Raw genomic sequence first — 18,260 nt, forward strand, 5'->3', positions numbered from 1 at the left:
TCCAAACATAATGAAACCTGCTCTAGTTGCAGCACATGTTACACCCGTACTTAAAGTATTTAAATAAGTCAACAAAACTGTTGGTGGTATATCTGAGTAAGTATTTCAAAGGAGTATTTTTTACCATTCACAACAATAAAAGTCTTCTGGTGTCAAAAGAGCAAAACAGGCTTTAGTCGTCATTGTGTTTAAGGTTAGTTTACAATATCGTCCTTGAGGACTTTGTAAGTTTGTTGTTATAGAATTATATGACTCAGGGTTTTTAGTCGTAATAGTATAAACCATTATATCTTCTGCATTTATATATATTTAAAAGTTTTTCTGAAAGTGGAGAAGAACTTCATCTAAACTTTCACATGGCGTTTCTTGAAGTTCTCTGTCTAAGAAGTTCAAATATTTTGTAAAGACATAGAACTTTCCTTTGTCTACACGAACAAACAAAACAGGGTCTTTCATATCGTTCAAAAGTGTGTAAAGTCCTTTACATGAAATAAAGTCTATATTATTTTTCTTCAAACATCTTTCAAGAAGTTTTGACATTTTTACTTAGCAAATAAATTTTAATGAAATGTTGTGGTCGTCAAATATTTTTATGACGTCTGGGAAACTATACTTTAAGTTCAACGTTTCACCTCCTTTCATAACGTATATCTTGTCAATGACATTATATGAAACACCACAGCAACTAATGTCGGGTTCTATTTCTTTGATGTTTATATCGTCTGCCTCTGTCAAAAGTTTCAATAGTTCTTTCAAAACTTCATGAGGTGCAATGACATATGAGTTCACTTTTACAGGGTTGTGTTCGACCAAGTTTAACATTATACTTAAAGCTTGACAAATCTTCTCCTGAGTTTGAAGTTTGTCTTTCAGTTGTTGGTAGTCGTTTCGAATATCTGCAACAGAACTTAAGTCTCTGCTAACTTCAGGATATGTTGGTTGTTCTTTTACAGGAACAATTGTTATACCATCTTCGTCCTCGTATGGTTTCCCCACTTCAACATCTCTGTCTTTGACATTGACAATAACACTTTGACTGTTTGTTTGAGTTGGTGAATTTAACTTCACATCTGCCACCGCCATTAAACCTTTTGAAACACTTACGCTTCTATTTTTCGGAAATGACATTTTACTTAGAATAAAAAGATGGACGTATTCGAGTATCTCTTCGAATTGAAGCAGAACAAAGTTTACACACACAAACAATACAAATACATTGACAGAATAGTTCTTTATACAAACAATGGTAAATGTTATAGAATAGCAGTCTTTGCTGAACCAAAATATTTTCATAAAGCAAAGAAAGTTGGTATAACTGAAATGGTGAAAGTTCTTGAAGCAGACAAAAATATAACTTCAAAACTTACAGATATTTCTAAAGGAAAGTTTATAATACAATATTATGTCAAAACTGGCGTACTGTCAATATTTGACGGAGAGAAGTCAGTTCAAGAACAACTTACTGACCTGCTGCCAAAATCTGCTCGATGGAAGCTGTCGTTATGCCAATCTGAGGAGCCCCAGCAGGTTTCATCGAACGAATCTTCAAAAGAGCATCTTCCGTGAAAAGTGCTATTGGTTTTGTAAACTTCTTTGCTTTCAATTCATCTGGACCGTCTCTGTCACCAGTATATTGTATTTGTACAGTACCAACAGTTGAAATACCACCCATAAAGTCTTCTGAGTCAGCAAATGGAATGCCAAGCCAAAAGTTTGAACGGTCTCCATTTGTATATTGAGTTTTTTGACCTCCTGTATGAGTCCATACTTTCACATATGGCATAATAGAACTTTGCATTTCAGGGTTAATGGTTGTTGTGAAGTTGTTGTTAAAGTTCATAGCATCTAATGTCAAGTTGTATGACCTCATATCCTCAACTGTAGAATATTCTTCTCTTGGATAATATTTGCCATCTATGTTTATATGATATTTAATACCGGGGTTGTAGAAACAAGAATAGTCATTTATAGTTCGTCTGAACAGTACAAACATAGTATCTGCATGTTTCATTGCAGTTGTTAAAGCAATATCTGTTCTTGCACCTGCGGCTCCTGGATTTTGGTTTCCAACTTCACCTGCAAAGTCTTTGACAGATATTTGGTGTATAGGGAACATAAGTGGAACTGCAATATATTTGGCAGCTAAAGCATTTGAAATATCTGGGTCCAACATATAGACTGCAAGTCTGCTTTCTATTCTCTTGCATTCAAATTTTTCGCATGTAAACTTAACTGGGTCCCAAGCAGTTCCAGCAGCATTGAAATAATAGTTTACTTCATTGTTGAAGTTTGAGAAACCAAAGTCTAAGTCAACTTTGTCTTTGCAAAATTCGGCGAATGACGTTTGATTTGTTCCCTTTACGTCTGTAATAGTGAATGGGTCTTGTGTTGGTGCAATGACTAAGTTATTTTTGCTTGGAGTAAGTTCGATAGAAATTTTTCCTGCCCAGTTTGGCAAGTATCTTAAAAACCTGAAGATGAGGAAAGATGACAAAGGAACTCTAAGTTTCAGTTTTACTTTAGTGGCAGCAGTTCCATCTGAACCAGAAAGGTTAACATAAACTCCTGGAACGTTAGGGTCAAGTCTTCTTATTTTCTCAATATTTGCATACTGGTCTGTTTGTTCTCTAGCTTGTGGTTGTACTGAGTTTCTCAAAGCGAACCATTCATAGTTTGCCCATGTTACTGTTTTGAACTAAGTCAGAGTTAGAATATATCTTATATCCCATGAAAACTTCTGGAGCATATTGGTATCCGACATAGAAAATTCCATTGCAACCTTTCTTGTCAGACAACTTGGCAGAAGGTTTTATTTCAATGTCTTGTTCCACGTATAAGAATGAGTTGTCAATAGAAATAATATGAAACCTGTCGCAAGCAATATCTACTGTTGTTGAAGAACCTTCTCCAAACTCACCTACGTTTCCATAAGAAACAGCAGTTGTATATTCGTAAGTTCCAGGAACTATTTCTGACCTTCTAATGGCATTGTCGCATTCGTTATACCATTCGGAAACATTTCCGTTCATGGCATCCAAACTGTTGGCGTTATATTCTGAGCGGCGTACATTTCATATGGGTAAAAATATAGAATAGTTGGATTTATGTGTCATAATAGAACCCACTCGGACCAAGCTTTACTTTCTTCCTGACTGAGTTTTTAACTCTTCTTTTCCTTCATTGCCACTACTTTCACTAGATGAAGTTACTTCTTCACTATTTTCACTTTGTTCTACTCTTCTTCTTTGGTGTCGCTTTTGGTAACTTGCCCTCTGCTTCAAGTTGTTGCATCTTTGCCTCATGTTCACCTAGTATGTTGTAAATTTCCCATGTCCTTTTTGCCTTTGGGCTCTGGTCGCCCATCTCAGGTAACCTATATCCTAGAAAGATTTTGTCATAGTTTGTATTTGAGTCTTCGCGTATTGTTTGCATGACTCTTTCCTGAGTTTCCGGTTCAAGCTCTTCAAACAGAGCTTGTCCATATGGAATAAGCTCGTTTCCAAATATATGTTTTTGTAGCCATTCTGGTTTTCTTTCCATGTTACCAATAATATCTTTTGTGAATGGGAAAGCTTTTACCCAATGTTTCAGTCTTGCGTCATTTATTTCTGTAGTTGGTTTTATTTTGTCAAGGAACATGTTTTTCAATACTAACATTTCATTTGGTACTGTCCATTTGAGTTTTCTTAAATATTCATCCCTTCTCAGTTCATTGTCTGCAAAGTAAGTTTTTATGACATTTTGCAAACTTTCGTTTGCAAGGTCATGTACAATAGGTTCTCTTCCTTCTCTCTCCCTAACTTTCTTTCTAAACTCTTCACCAAATATACCATCTTTATGGTTCTGTGTAGTTCTTTGAGATAAATGTTCTAGAACGTCAGGTGTTATATTTCCATCAGCCATGTTCATTTCATACTGGTTCAAAATATCTGCATCTTTCATATCTTTCAATGGCATTAAAGCCGCGCTGAAAATACCAGCTATATCTGGTTCACCATTCACTTCCATTGCGTCTACAACTTCTTGGAATTGTGGTTGTAAGTTTATGAACCACCTATCCGGATTAGCTTTATGACCCCATCTCATTGTAGTTCCATAGTCTGCAGAAACAAAAGTAGGTTTGTTTCCATATTGGTTAGGTTCTGAATGAACTTTAAACAATGTTTCATTTCTATATGTTTTGTTGAAATTTAACCTTTTATTTTCACCGAGTTCAGCCAAAGATTGAACGTTATATGGTCGTAAGTAAAAAGGATTGTTGTATTTGCGTACATTTTCTTTCAGTACTTCCATTCTATGCTGAATATTTTCATCTGATGTTGGAGTCTTTTGTATGTCGGCGAACATTTTTCGATATTCTTCTACTATGTCAGCCGAATTTTTCTTAGACTCTTGGAAAGATTCCATATTCCCCGCATACACTTGTTGAGGGTCAAGATTTTTCGGCTGTTCCAAATCTTCATCTAGTTCTGTGAAGTTAGTTTCCAAAGGAGGGACTTGTTCGTTTCCTTCAGGCTCTTCTAGCTGTTGTTGCTGAACTATTTCTTCCATGTCTGGTTGTATCTGAACTTCTTCCTGTGGAGTTTCTTGTACCTCATCTGCTGGCATTTCATATATTCCGAGACCGTTTTTAAAAAGTTCCCTATCTAAGTCATCCGGACTCATAAACCTTTCTTCTTTCGTTCCGTCTCTATTTTTTACGCGTTTCATGAAGAGAGTTGAATTATCATTTAGCTCTGACACCAAATATCTCGGAGTAAATTCAGTCATGTCATTTGGATGATATGCTATTAAATCATATCTCTTAGCGAGCTTGTATTTTCCAGGTTTGAAATTATATCCCATTTGGTGCTGAACCATAAAGCTAAATAGGTTCGGGTCAGTATTTCCTTCCTTGAACTTTCTAATAGCTTCTTTATATCTGTCACTAAAGTCAAGAGTATCTGGGTAACCATAATCTTCCTTAAGCATTTTTAAGAATTCTTGGTTTCCTTGTTCTCTACTTCTTTTATGTCCTTGCTCTGTTTGTGGTTGTTGCTGTGCAGTGTTTTGAACTGTTGGTTGTGGTGCAGTGTTTTGAACTGTTGGTTGTGGTGCAGTGTTTTGAACTGTTGGTTGTGGTGCAGTGTTTTGAACTGTTGGTTGTTGTGTTGGTTGTTGTGTTGGTTGTTGTGTTGGTTTTGGTGCATGCCTGTGTCTGTGTCCATGTGACGATGTAAATGTTTTAGGTAGTCCTGGTGCAGGTGCTTCTCTTGGAGGGTTTGGTGGTATATAAGTTCCACTAGCTAGTATATAAGTTCCACCAGCTGGTATATAAGTTCCACCAGCTGGCACATATGTTCCATCTGCAGCATAATGTCCTACCTGACTTTTCGTTTTTAAGAAAGCATTTACTAGGTCTGTTTTGGTCTGTTGTAACTCTTTTTCTTGACTTTCCACAACAGTTGCTCTAACGGCGTCATAGGCACTTTGAACTGCCTGTCTCGTTGCTGCATCTGTTATTTTCGTCATATTTTGTGCTACTTCTCTTAACTCTTTGTCGAAACCTTCAGACTTCAGTTTCTTTCCAGATGAGAAGTCGTTCACTAGTTTCACCTTACTATGAAGAGCTTCGAAGGCGTTCTTAAAGTCAGCATTCATTAAAGCTTCATTTGAACTGTCTTCATCCGCTTGTATTTTTGTCCTTATTGACCCTATAAGTTGGGCTGCTTTAGCGTTGGCTTGGGCATCTAACCAGTCATTATTAGCTTTTATATATTCTGCGCTTTTCATTGCCTTTTGCATGGCTGCGTCGTTATTTTTACTTTCTTGTGCTAAGTTTTCATACTGTACGGTTTGGTTTTGCAACTGTAAAAGTTTTTCTGCCTTTACATTTGCTTCAACTTCTTTTTTATACTCATCGCTATCCATATATGTCTTCAGGGCTTTTTGTTTTATTTCTTCATCTTTCAGTACTTTATATTGAGTAGTATGGTTTTTCAAATTTATAACATCTTGTTCCATTTTTGCTACTTCTGCTGCTTTTTCTGACACTTTTTTCGCATATTCCTCTGTACTTAGTTCTTTCAGTTGTTCTTCTTTCTTCTTTTTCTCTACGTTTAACTCATTGAGTTTCTTTGTGTGTCTGTCATATTCTAGTTTCTTTTCGTTTTCACTTATTTGTTTCTGTATGTCTATGTTTGACTTTTTGACATCTGTTATTTGATTTTTGAGTGAACTCAAATTCATTTGACTTTGAGGGTTATAAGCTGTTCCGTCTGCAGCTCCACCATAGCCTGCCATTTTCGCTAAAAGTGCCGCTCTTAAACCTCCACTCTGTGCACCAATAACTCGGTTTAAAAGCATAGGGTTGCTTGACATTTGTTGCAACATAGTGGGGTCATTCATCATTTGTTGTTGCAACTGTTGTTGTGGTGTCAGTTTTACTATTGGATGTTTCAATGCTCCCTTCCTCTTACGTATATTCTTACGTAGCTTACGTGGCATTTTAAGTGAAGTTAAAAAGCGGTTTTTGACAGATGTTTATATGACACTTTTTGTTCAGCACAAAAAACTACTCGGTCAAAGTGTTGTCAGTTTTGTAAAATAACCGTCCTATCTCATTCTATAAGGGAGAAAAGGCTTCTCAAAGTATACTTCCTTGGAACGCCTGTAACTTTTCCTGTAGCGACGATAGACCCTTACTTGTCCGGACAAAGTTATACTATTTTGAGTGCTCTACAAAAAAGTCACCGGCTGGTCGGCTGGGGTTCGGTCCTCCTCTTGGGTCTTGGGCAAAATTTCTTAGGGCTAGAAGGGGCGCAGCCCCTGGAAGCCCCTCATACCTGACCTAATTTATAGAGCAATCATGTATAATGACCTTGAAAGATTCATATACTTCACGGAAAGAGATGGATTTGATAAAGATCAAAAATTTCAAAGCAGTTTATATCCATCTTTTTTGGGAGGATATTCATTACTTGAATTATGTTGTTACCATGGAGCAGTTGATTGTTTCAAGCTATTAAGATCGAAATTCAACTCAGAAATAACTCAAAAATGTCTAGAATTTTCATTTTTAGGCCGAAATCAAGAAATCCTGAATGAATGTTTGAAATATCAAAAACCACATAATCAATGTATGATATTTGCAATTATTTCACACAACATTGATTTTGTTACATTTTTGATGTATGAATACAATATAAATATCTTTTTTTATATTTGTGCACTCTCTAATAATTTTGAATCATTTTTAGTTTATTACGATAAAACTAATGATATTAACAATTGCTTTATTAATTCAGCGATGTTTAATATTCCATCTTTTTGCGAATATTTCTTATTACAAGGTGCAAATATCAATGAAAAAGATAAATGTGGAAATACCGCTCTTCATAAAGCAGCGAGTAATTATAGTAAAGAAACAGCCGAACTACTTCTTTTACATGGTGCAAATATCAATGAAAAAAATAGTTATGGAAAAACAGCTCTTCATCAAGCAGTACATAATAATAGAAAAGAAATAGCCGAACTTCTTATTTCACATGGCGCAAATATCAATGAAAAAGATAATGATGGAGAAACAGCTCTTCATAATGCTGCATGTAATAATAGTAAAGAAACAGCCGAACTACTTCTTTCGCATGGCGCAAATATCAATGAAAAAAATAATGATGGAAAAACAGCTCTTCATCAAGCAGTACATAATAATAGAAAAGAAATAGCCGAACTTCTTATTTCACATGGCGCAAATATCAATGAAAAAGATAATAATGGAGAAACAGCTCTTCATTTCGCAGCATGCAATAATAGTAAAGAAACAATCGAACTGCTTCTTTCGCATGGTGCAAATATCAATGAGAAAAATGAATATGGAAGAACAGCTCTTCATCGAGCAGCATATTTTAATAAAAAAGAAATAAGTGAACTTCTTATTTCACATGGCGCAAATATCAATGAAAAAGATAAAAATGGAAGAACGGCTCTTTATTTTGCCACACTCACTAATAGTACAGAAACGGTCGAACTTCTTATTTTACATGGTGCAATAAAATAAAGCTTCTATATTAGATATCTCTCTTTTTCCACTTATTTTTTTATATATTCGAAGATGAATTACATTATAAATAAAAATAATTAAGCTTTTGGCACTGAGTGTAAAATTTCACAATTTTGTAATTAATACATTAAATTCGTTGTCACTTAGTGTAAATTTTCATACGCCATACTGAGTAATATACAATACTGTTTCAATATCATATTTTAATGCTATCCTTCAATAAATAATTAATTGATTTCTTGTTCATTATATTTACAATATTTTGTGAAAACTTTAGGGGTACCATCTATTGAAGTTGGAAGTGAAATTTATATATAACATAAGAAAAGTTATCAATAAATTTATCAAAATCTTACAATCAAATAGGAAAACGAAAGAAAATATATAGAAATTATGTACACAGATTTTAATTTATAATACATTATTACACATCCAACAATTTGAGAATAGAAACTTCAGAATATTGTTATTGGCTAAATTTTTGACGCTGATGCAGCTATAGGAGGTGTCCAAGTGAGATAAACAGTTCCCATTTGAATTGGGCGCACTCTTTATTGGTAGTTCAGATTTCGATTATCAAAAGTGTCAGAATCTTTTTTTTTTCGAAATGATATCTACAATTCCATATATTCAATTAGTGAATGAAGGAGTTTCTGGTTTTGTAGATATTCAGGCATCAGATAGTATGGGAATGTTGAACTTTATTCCTTTAGAAATTATTCCAGAAAACAAACGTATCATTTTTTCACAGTTTTTATTCACACACAAAATTCCAAAGGTTTTATATGATTTACTCACTGATCAAGCAAAGATAATAATAATAGAGTTCAAAAATTTTTCTATTTTAGAGCCAAAAATCGATAGCTGCGAATTTGTCTTTTCAAATGAAGAAGGCAAGTCATACACACTTAAATTCAATAATCCGTTTTATATGGAAACATTTTTCACAGCAATTTCATTTTATCATTGTGTTGAACTCCGAAATGAGACCCAATATGAAATCGGTCCTCAATTTAAACCAATTAGGATACAACCTCGCTCATCACTGAGGAATTCTTTAACAAGTTGTGTTCATGATCTCTACGCACACCAATCTTTGTTGGAATTCCTCCATTTCCCAATGGATCCGAAGAAAAAAGAATCCAACTTATTGCCATTCAAAGAAGAATGTATCTTGAAATTAATTGAAGAACCAACTGATATCGAAACCTTAGATTTGATTTCGAAATCTTATGTACCAATCGAATACTGTTCAATCATGCTACTATTATTACTCCTCGATGGCCCTCTATACGAAGGAGAAAAAAATACACTTAATTCGGAGACTTCTCCCAAAAGAGCGCATAGATTTTCATTTAAAGGATCACAGACATCCAAATTACTGGAACAAATTGATATTACAAAACCATTAATAATTGAATCTCCATATCCAAAGATCTACGCCATTGATCAAGTTTCTATAGGTGGGTCAACGTCTATAGCCAATGATTACGCTGCTTTAAAGCATCAATGGTCAACAATTACGTCAACTCAGTTTAATCATATGAATTCTCTTCGTATTTCATTTAAACTCCTTGAAAATGCGTTGACGACATACTACCAGAAAGGGCATCCATTGATACAGTCCGTATTCAATATTTTGGCATCATTATTTATTATGAAAGATGAATTCGAGACATTTAATTCAGAATTATACTCAATAGCCATAGATTGTGCTGAATTATTCCATGCCATCAACCAAACACTAGATTTGGGCTTCTGTTCCTGTGAACATATTATTTTCTGGATTTTCTTCGCATTGATAACTAAAACAGGTATTGTAGATATGCTTGAAGATAAATCCACAGAAACTGTCCTCAAAACAACTCTCCATATCTTAATAACTTATCATCCTTTGTTACATACATTAATTGATAAGGCAGGACTTCAGAATTTCAGATTCCCTGTTACAGTGATCACATCTCTCTACACTAAAGTGCTTCCTCCTGAGAAATTATACCCAATTTGGATTGCAGCTTTAGCTTTTGGAGATCCGATGGAATTCTTCCAACATCTGATGGCTACTGCATTGATCATGCTCTATCCCAACATTGTTGATGCTCCAAACTTTATAGAAACAACAGAAAAAGAATTGAAGAAATTCTTCGACGAATCTCCTTCAGATTTCTTAATTTCCAATACGCTCAAGCTTCTTGAAGCTATGAGAAGGAACTAATCTCTCCAATAGTATAAATTGTTTGTTTTAAAATTATTATCTATCAATTTTATGTGTTTTTTCATATCTACATATGATATATCACTGTGTCAAAATAAATCATGTTTAGTATGATATCATAAGTTTTTATATATTTTATAAAATCTCAAATTTTTTAATATCAAAGCTAATATATATGTCTAATCATCATTGATAAAATCCATTACATATGGATTAATCTTTGGAATAATTATATATGCCATATTACTATATTTAATGTAATATTTCTCCCATTCTTCTAATTAAGGTAGCACGTATAGAAATATTGCAACTATAGGCATGGTCAAACTAAACATTTGCAATTCGCCTTCAAGAACGAAATTTGGTCGAAATTTTTCCTAGTCAAACTTCGTAAAACATAAATTAGTATGCTATAAAGATTGACATATTCAGTTCTGTTAAGGAAGTCAATTTGGAAAATTGTTTTCACTTTAGGAGAATATAATTTTCCATTTGGAAAATTTAAAAAGTGAGACGCGCAGGATTCGAACTTTTTTAAAAGTTGATTTAAATGAATTTTAGTGTGGAATATAAGGATAATATCATATTTAAAATAAGAATATACTAGTTTAGGTGGTATTAATTTTTTCGATAAATTTGAGAGTATGTACGTTTAGGGCATGAAAAATGTCAATTCGCTCAGCGAAAGCTGAGCTAGCTTCGTTCTCGAAAGAATAAGGAGGGAGTGAAGGAGAATGATACAGAAGTTGACATTCATATCATTTCAACAAATTTGATCAAATTGAAATTCAATAAAATTCAATTCAATTCATATCCTTCAGTCAGTACATTGATATCCTTCTGCATCACAATGATAACTCGGGCATCAATAGTTCTACAACTAACTCAGAAAAAACAAGATTATTACTTCCTGCTTACAGCTTTTAAAAAGTTTCGATGATAAAAATCACTCTACTCTCGTTTATCGACATATGGTGATAGTAGGTAAACATATTCTTATCGATATTAATAAAAATATTTGTACGAAAATCTTATCCAATTAGAGAGTTATTCATAAAGTATATGATAATTATAATTACTTTATCTTTGTTTTATCTTTGAATAAACAATTTAATTTAAATTGCATAATATTTTTTGGTTGAAAGACAGGAAACTTAGTTGAGTTTGTATTATTTTTATCGTTTAATTCATCGTATCAGTGAGTGATCCAGATATTTAAGATATTTAGAAAAAAAATTATTAATTTGATTAACAAATTTTAATCAAAATAGCAAAAATCTATTTGATAGCTGTAAACAAACAATAATTTTTATTTCAAGCAAAATCATTTATTTTCATCTAAACGTATAAAATTGTCAATTTTATGAAAATAAATTGAAAATCTCATGAAATGTAAAGGAGAGTAATATTTTTCAATTTTCTTTTTTCTTTGTCTCAAATATTTTCTGTTGGGAATTTTCTTGTTATCAAAAAATAATTTTAATATTTGTTTATTTCATTACATACAATAAAATTTTAAAAACTCTATTTCTTCTCAAGAAAATTTTTTCCTTCATATGAAGAAACATTTTGTTCTCCATTTGATACTGAGTCTAAATCTCGATTTTTGAATTTTCTTCTTTCCAAATTTCTTTTTTCCAAATTAGAAGTTTAATTCAAATTTTCAATAGTTTATATATTTTCTCAAACCGTCTCAGATTTTCTCACTTTTTAGGGATTTTCTCTCAAAATATACAAAAATAGTAATATCAATACATGTGTCTAATATACTTTAAAACCATCGTGACAAAATTCAAAAGCGAAGAGTTCTTCTCTCCAAATTTTTTTCAAAATCAAAAAAATGAGATAAAAAAGTACGTTTGGAAAATTCATTTTTAGCATTTTAGGAATTTTCTCACTTTTCTTCCAAATTGACATCCTTAGTTCTGACCATATTTTGCCAAAATAAAAAAATTGCTCATGACTTAGGAGGGCAAAAATTTACAAGAATTTTTTTTTCTAAAAAAATAAATCATGAGAACACACAAAGTACAATTATTATCAACCAGAAGAGGCAATGTAGTTAGACTCGTTAGAGAGCACTATTTGCGAAATGACATTGATTGCCGTCTTCCAGGCGCTTCAGAAAATCCATTTACAACTGAAGATGCAAAATTCGTACTAGCAATTGATTCTGAGACAATTTTGAATCAGATTGATGCTCTCCAGCATCAAGCATTCACAAATGTTGTCATTCTTCAAACAGTTTATGAAATGGTAAGACAAAAATCAAAATCCATACAGAAAAACTTAGACAAACTATTATCAACACCAGAGAAGCATTTTATGCTCTTTGCAAACGAGCATCTTCTCGAAACATACGTAGAACAATCTGAAGATCAAACAATTCAACAAAATCATGACGCAAACATTATCAATGCACTTAATTATCTTCAAAAACGCTTTCCAGTCAAATTTATTACCAACTTTACTAAAGATTTAGACAGATTTAAACAATATAACAATTTAGACTTCCAAATCATGGATATTCACGAATTTGCCAAAGATGATGAATCTCTTGCTTCACGTCTTACTACAGAAGATGTCTTTGCAGCAAGCCAAGCCCCTATTTACGATGATTATCTTCCAAGTATCGAAGTCCAAAAACTTTACAAGGAAGGCAAAGTTACAATTGGCTATTTCAGTGCCATGCAACGTCAGCATGACCAAGGCGAGCTCAGAAACGACAAAGAAACAATATTATTAAATGATGCGAAATCCGTCAACAGAGCACTTGATGGCGACAAGATTGCCGTGATCACCAACCCAGAATCTCAATGGGTAGGTGGTTATCCGACAGGAAAAGTCGTTTCCATTCTCTCCAGGAAGTCAAGAGTGATTTGTGGCACTGTTTTACCTCCAAAAGTCCAAACAAACGATTGGCAGTCATTACTTGTTGTTCCACAGCAAGAAAACCTTCCAAAGATCAGGATCCGGTCCCGCCAAGTCCAAGAATTGATAGGAATGCGTGTACACGTTGCAATTGACTCATGGGCAATCAATTCCAAATATCCTAGTGGCCATTACATTTCAACAATTGGTCAGGCAGGAAATTTACAAGCCGAAAGTGAAGTGATTCTCATGACCAACGAAATTCCACATGACGCATTCAGTGACGCAGTTTTGAACTGTTTGCCACCAAAAGATTTCCAGCCAACACCAGAAGAAGTCAAGCGAAGAATGGACTTGAGGGACAGATGCGTTTGTTCCATCGATCCTCCGGGATGTACAGATATCGATGATGCATTACATTACAAAGACATCGATGAAGAAACATGCGAAATCGGTGTTCATATCGCTGATGTGTCATTTTTTGTCAGGGAAGGAACTGCGATTGATTTGGAAGCCAGAGACAGAGGAACAACAGTTTACTTGGTTGAGAAGAGAATCCACATGCTTCCTTCTCTTTTGTCTGAAGATTTGTGCTCAATTAGAGGAGGAATCGAGAGATTGGCATTTTCTGTTGTCGCAATTATGAACAAAAAGACAGCGGAAACAATCGATGTCAAATTTGGAAAATCCATCATCAAATCAAGAGCGGCATTGAGTTACGGAAGAGCTCAGGAGATCGTGGAAGACCAGAACGACCAAAGCGAACTCGCAAAGGGAATAAGAGGACTATTGGCACTCTCAAAGATCATGAACAAAAAGAGAATGGATGATGGAGCTTTGACTTTGTCTTCTCCTCAACTTCACTTCACTTTAGATTCAGAAACAGCTGAACCATTGAGTGGAGAATTATACCAACATTTAGAGGTCAACTCCCTTGTCGAAGAGTTCATGTTGTACGCAAACATCGAAGTCGCGAAGAAGATCTACGAAACATTCAAACAATCCGCCATGTTGAGAAGACACGAATCTCCAATTGCCGCGAGATTTGATTTCTTAAACAGAGCTTTGAAGAGATTCGGAGTTCAATTGAATCCAGACACGAATAAGTCATTGGTTGAGACTCTCGATGGTGTCGGAGAGAAAGTCAAAGACTTGGACAATATCGTGAGAATAATGACAACAAGATGCATGCAGTTCGCCAAATATTTCGCTGCTGGAACACAAAGTTATGAAAATTTCAGACACTACGGTTTGGCCATGCCAATTTACACTCACTTCACTTCACCTATTAGAAGATATGCAGATCTTATTGTCCACAGACAATTGGCAGCAGCAATCGGATACGACAAAGCCACAGATATGTTGGCAAGCAAGTTAATGATGCAGGCTGTTGCAGAAAATTTGAATTTCAGACACAAAATGGCTCAAGACGCAGGAAGAAGTTCTTCTCAGCTGTTCATCATGGAAATGCTTAGGAGAACACCTGGAAAGATCGAGGAAGGAAAGGTTATTAAGATCAAGCCAACAGTGTTCGTGATTTTGCTTGAACAATACGGTGTCGAAGGACACGTTCATGTCGATGGAGAAAAATGGATTTACAACGAAACAGAAGAATCTCTCGAGAAGGATGGAAAGAGAATTTGTATTTTCGATAAAGTTAGAGTAAGAGTTAATGTAACACCTATTAACATGCATGGTAGATCTAGATTAGATTTAGAACTTATTGAAGAATAAATAAATATTTATATATTTAAATTTTTTAAGGTTGTACTTTTTGACATTAGCTAATATCCAAATTATTAACGTAATATGTTAGTAAAATAGGATTATTTGTTAAAAGCACTTTGATATTTAAATAAGTCCATATAAATTTTAATTTATATGCTAATTAAGGGTGCACATACACCCCTATGACAGGGCCTTCAATTCAAATGTTTAAGTTGTCAAAAATTTGAATTAATTTGTACAAAAAAAGTTGGAAATTGAGAATTTTTCGATCGTCTTTTTTACTTTTTTCCACTAATATACAGCCCAATTTATGATGTCTGATTGTACATTCATTGCACTTCAAAGACATTCATTTAAGCCACGGGCTGCAAGCACTTAGACTAAATGAAAAATAAACTTAATTAATAGAGGTTTCATATTATCTTTATTATCCTGAGAAAGTAATGAAAATTTCGAAATTAATAAAAAAATTAAAATATTGATATAATGTACATGTTTCTACTGGTGATATATAAAGAACTGTGATGCGGCAATATCCATTTCCCACATTACCACGTATGAATGTGTTGTTGAATGGACTTGGCATGAGATCTTTTCCGCTGATCATTTGTGTGTTAGTGAACATTATCCCTGATCCATGGATCGATCTAAGTTCAATTGGTGTGTTTTCAGATGCGCTTGGACTCACACAACCTGGATGACCACTTATATACGAACTTCCACCAGTACCACCAACATGAAATATGCCATCGACTTTAAGATCTGGAAAATTTTGATATCCACCTCGATAACCGCTGCCGCAACCTCCAGTTCCCCCTTGATTTTCTGATGATGTAATTCCATCCATTCCGATACCTAATATTCCGCTTATTTGAGTTCCCCCATGTGTATATGGAAGGTTATCCACGGCGGTAATATCTCCTCCTGCAAATCCATCTAGTTCTCCATATCGATGCCAGTCTCCAGAGTTTCCTCCACCTCCAGAACCCGCAACGATTATTCTACTTTCAATTGATTTATTAAGAGTATAATCATTGAAATTTGCGTGATTTATATCATAATATCGCAACCTTATATCTGTTGCACCACCTCCACATGCACCACCATCTGGTGGAGCAGAGTTCCCAGTATCATGAAACAAATCAATCCCACCATTTCCTCCAAAATTCCAACCGCATTTTGTAGGTATGGTGGTATAGGTATAGTTCAGCTGATCTTCTCCCTTACCTCCAAGGAAGAGGTACATATCATACGATTTCTTGAGTGCTAGATTCCCGGATACATATGAACCATGACCACCAGAATCTGGTCGGATATCTTTTGAGTTAGATAGTCTTGCTAATCCTCCAGATGAACCCCATAGTTCAATTTTGTAGTAACCTCGTGGGAAATGCAATAAGTATGGCTCGCATAGATAATTTGTTTGACAAGGAAATTCAAATAAAAATGTTTCATTGCTTGTAAATGTCTTGATCACATTTACTTCGGCCTTCCCAGAAGAATTTAATACTCGGTATGAAAATTCATTGACTTTCTAATTCAATCTTGCGATATAAAATTAAAAAATAAAAATTATGAATATAATTGCTCCCTCAAATTTTTAATCACATCATCAAAAAGTTAAGCGTCCCGAATGTGAGGTGATGTGTTTTCGAGTATTGTACATAACTTCAAATTCTGAAAAGATATAAGCGTTGTAGAAATAAATATGAATAGTTTGCACACGCTTTTTTTATGTGATATCGAACTATTCATAATCTGATTTAAAGTGTTTGTGCATAAAAAATAAATCCGCTTGAAGTTGTTCATGAGAATTTTTTCCCCTTGCGAAATAACATATTTTTTGTGAACCTACCTTTAAAAAATATCTCAGTTTTCAAAAGCAATGACATAGTCATAATCTATCCATAACAAATTTTCATGCATTGTTCAACTTATCAGAAATACTTAAAATTTTTCACTAATTTCCGGTACTGGGATTGGACGGAAATTCGAAATTTTGGAAAGATGATAGGCAAATTTGACACGGACTCAATATTTTCAGCTATCAAACACAAATTTCGATGTAATTTAACTTATTACTTTTTGAAATAATGATTAGATCTAAAATAAAATTTTAGCTATCATACATTAAAATAAAAACATAAATGCTGCTAATGAAATTTTGTCGATAACAAACACAAACTGTTGGACAGTTAATGAAATTAAGAATAGTAATGACAAGTTTACCATTACCTTCCCAAACACCCGATGCATCAATGACATTGTTAAATATATAGTCTGCCTTCGTGAATGCATATTTAGATGTTCCAAGAAAATCATAAAAACTATCATATGAAACAAGTTCATTCTCTGGAATAATAGCATCTCTAGACAAAATCCATGAACTTCCTCCACCCGAACCTCCATTTGCATGATGACTTGCAAAGCCACCAAACCAACCTGATCCTGCACCAGAATGTTCCCCACTCACATAATTTGATTGAACTCCTTGAGGATTCAATGATTTTGTTTCTTGGGCTGATTCCCCTGAACCAAAACTGAATCCAAATGTCAAATTTGCTAAATATGTTGAGTTGTAAACTCCATTTGCAAGCCATCCTTGTCCTTCTAAACCTCCTGAACCACCTGCACCATCATCAGCTCCAAGAAATGTACCATCTCCGTTATCAGAACCACCTCCAGCACCGCTCACAATGACCCGATGCCAAAGATCGTTTTTGACAAATTTGACAGCGGTTTGACCACCTCCTGAACTTGCTAAACTAATATAATTTGCAGCATATCCTCCACCTCCATAACCTCCTTCAGTCATGTTTTCTTTTGCATAACATTCAGTAACATTTTTAAAGCTCTTCAATTTATAAATTCCTCGACCTCCAATTGTGGCATATGCGATAGTTTCATTAGATAAATATATGGTGCCACTGATGTATGCACCTGCACCACCAAGACTAGGCTGTCGAAGACATTTAACATTACCTTTAACAGATTCAACAATTTTGTCTTCAATACATGAACCATTTGGATACCGATATGATGATACATGACCAGTTGAACTTCCACCAGATGCACCATACAACTCAAATTTGTATACACCTGGTGAAAATGTGATGACGTAGTCTGTACAATCATGGTTGTTTTCGCAAGGATATTCGAAGATATACTTATTTCGTATTTCTGTGACTTTCAACTTAGCATCATAATGACTTTCATTATACAATGAATACTTAATCATATATTACTTAATATATCTAATATAAATATAAACAAATGATATTAATCATCAACATTTCATAAGTAAAATATAATAAACTTCAATTTGTAAGTATGACGCAATTCAAGTATATCTTGTAAACTAATTTATGATAAGTATTGTATAAAGTTTCATATGATAAAAAACGA

The 18,260-nt window shown here is 34.1% G+C and overlaps 8 protein-coding genes and 1 pseudogene across 9 annotated transcripts, besides 1 other annotated feature; 3 read left to right on the plus strand and 6 right to left on the minus strand.

Annotated features, from left to right (window-relative positions):
- Window positions 1–4,143: part of a mobile genetic element that runs on past the window's edge.
- Window positions 547–1,083, minus strand: TVAGG3_0544530 (protein of unknown function, DUF4106 family; the record flags this gene model as incomplete). Its single annotated transcript, XM_051237976.1, has 1 exon — window positions 547–1,083. One exon carries the CDS (start codon window positions 1,081–1,083, stop codon window positions 547–549), a length of 537 nt encoding a protein of 178 aa, XP_051095800.1.
- TVAGG3_0544540 lies at window positions 2,180–3,029 on the minus strand (annotated as a pseudogene). Its single transcript has one exon. A coding segment is annotated over exon 1 (850 nt).
- A 644-nt stretch (window positions 4,144–4,787) lies between the features above and the next one.
- TVAGG3_0544550 (protein of unknown function, DUF4106 family) lies at window positions 4,788–5,910 on the minus strand (the record flags this gene model as incomplete). Its single annotated transcript, XM_051237977.1, has 1 exon — window positions 4,788–5,910. A coding segment is annotated over one exon (1,123 nt), but the record flags the coding sequence as incomplete, so codon positions are not given.
- Window positions 5,911–5,961: 51 nt separating this feature from the next.
- TVAGG3_0544560 (protein of unknown function, DUF4106 family) lies at window positions 5,962–6,768 on the minus strand (the record flags this gene model as incomplete). The annotated part of the gene is made up of 1 exon (XM_051237978.1): window positions 5,962–6,486. A coding segment is annotated over one exon (525 nt), but the record flags the coding sequence as incomplete, so codon positions are not given.
- Window positions 6,769–6,847: 79 nt separating this feature from the next.
- TVAGG3_0544570 (ankyrin repeat and SOCS box-containing protein 4 family) lies at window positions 6,848–8,038 on the plus strand (the record flags this gene model as incomplete). The annotated part of the gene is made up of 1 exon (XM_001304302.1): window positions 6,848–8,038. The coding sequence occupies one exon, from the start codon at window positions 6,848–6,850 to the stop codon at window positions 8,036–8,038; it is 1,191 nt and encodes a 396-aa protein (XP_001304303.1).
- Window positions 8,039–8,645: 607 nt separating this feature from the next.
- Window positions 8,646–10,301, plus strand: TVAGG3_0544580 (uncharacterized protein; the record flags this gene model as incomplete). The annotated part of the gene is made up of 1 exon (XM_001304301.1): window positions 8,649–10,256. The coding sequence occupies one exon, from the start codon at window positions 8,649–8,651 to the stop codon at window positions 10,254–10,256; it is 1,608 nt and encodes a 535-aa protein (XP_001304302.1).
- Window positions 10,302–12,269: 1,968 nt separating this feature from the next.
- Window positions 12,270–14,861, plus strand: TVAGG3_0544590 (ribonuclease family; the record flags this gene model as incomplete). Its single annotated transcript, XM_001304300.1, has 1 exon — window positions 12,270–14,861. One exon carries the CDS (start codon window positions 12,270–12,272, stop codon window positions 14,859–14,861), a length of 2,592 nt encoding a protein of 863 aa, XP_001304301.1.
- Window positions 14,862–15,282: 421 nt separating this feature from the next.
- On the minus strand, window positions 15,283–16,101 carry TVAGG3_0544600 (glycine-rich protein family; the record flags this gene model as incomplete). Its single annotated transcript, XM_001304299.1, has 1 exon — window positions 15,283–16,101. One exon carries the CDS (start codon window positions 16,099–16,101, stop codon window positions 15,283–15,285), a length of 819 nt encoding a protein of 272 aa, XP_001304300.1.
- Window positions 16,102–16,449: 348 nt separating this feature from the next.
- Window positions 16,450–18,246, minus strand: TVAGG3_0544610 (glycine-rich protein family; the record flags this gene model as incomplete). The annotated part of the gene is made up of 1 exon (XM_001304298.2): window positions 16,972–18,093. One exon carries the CDS (start codon window positions 18,091–18,093, stop codon window positions 16,972–16,974), a length of 1,122 nt encoding a protein of 373 aa, XP_001304299.1.
- Window positions 18,247–18,260: the final 14 nt, after the last annotated feature.

Source organism: Trichomonas vaginalis, chromosome II, assembly GCF_026262505.1.
Source record: "Trichomonas vaginalis G3 chromosome II, whole genome shotgun sequence".
Lineage (NCBI taxonomy): Eukaryota > Parabasalia > Trichomonadida > Trichomonadidae > Trichomonas > Trichomonas vaginalis.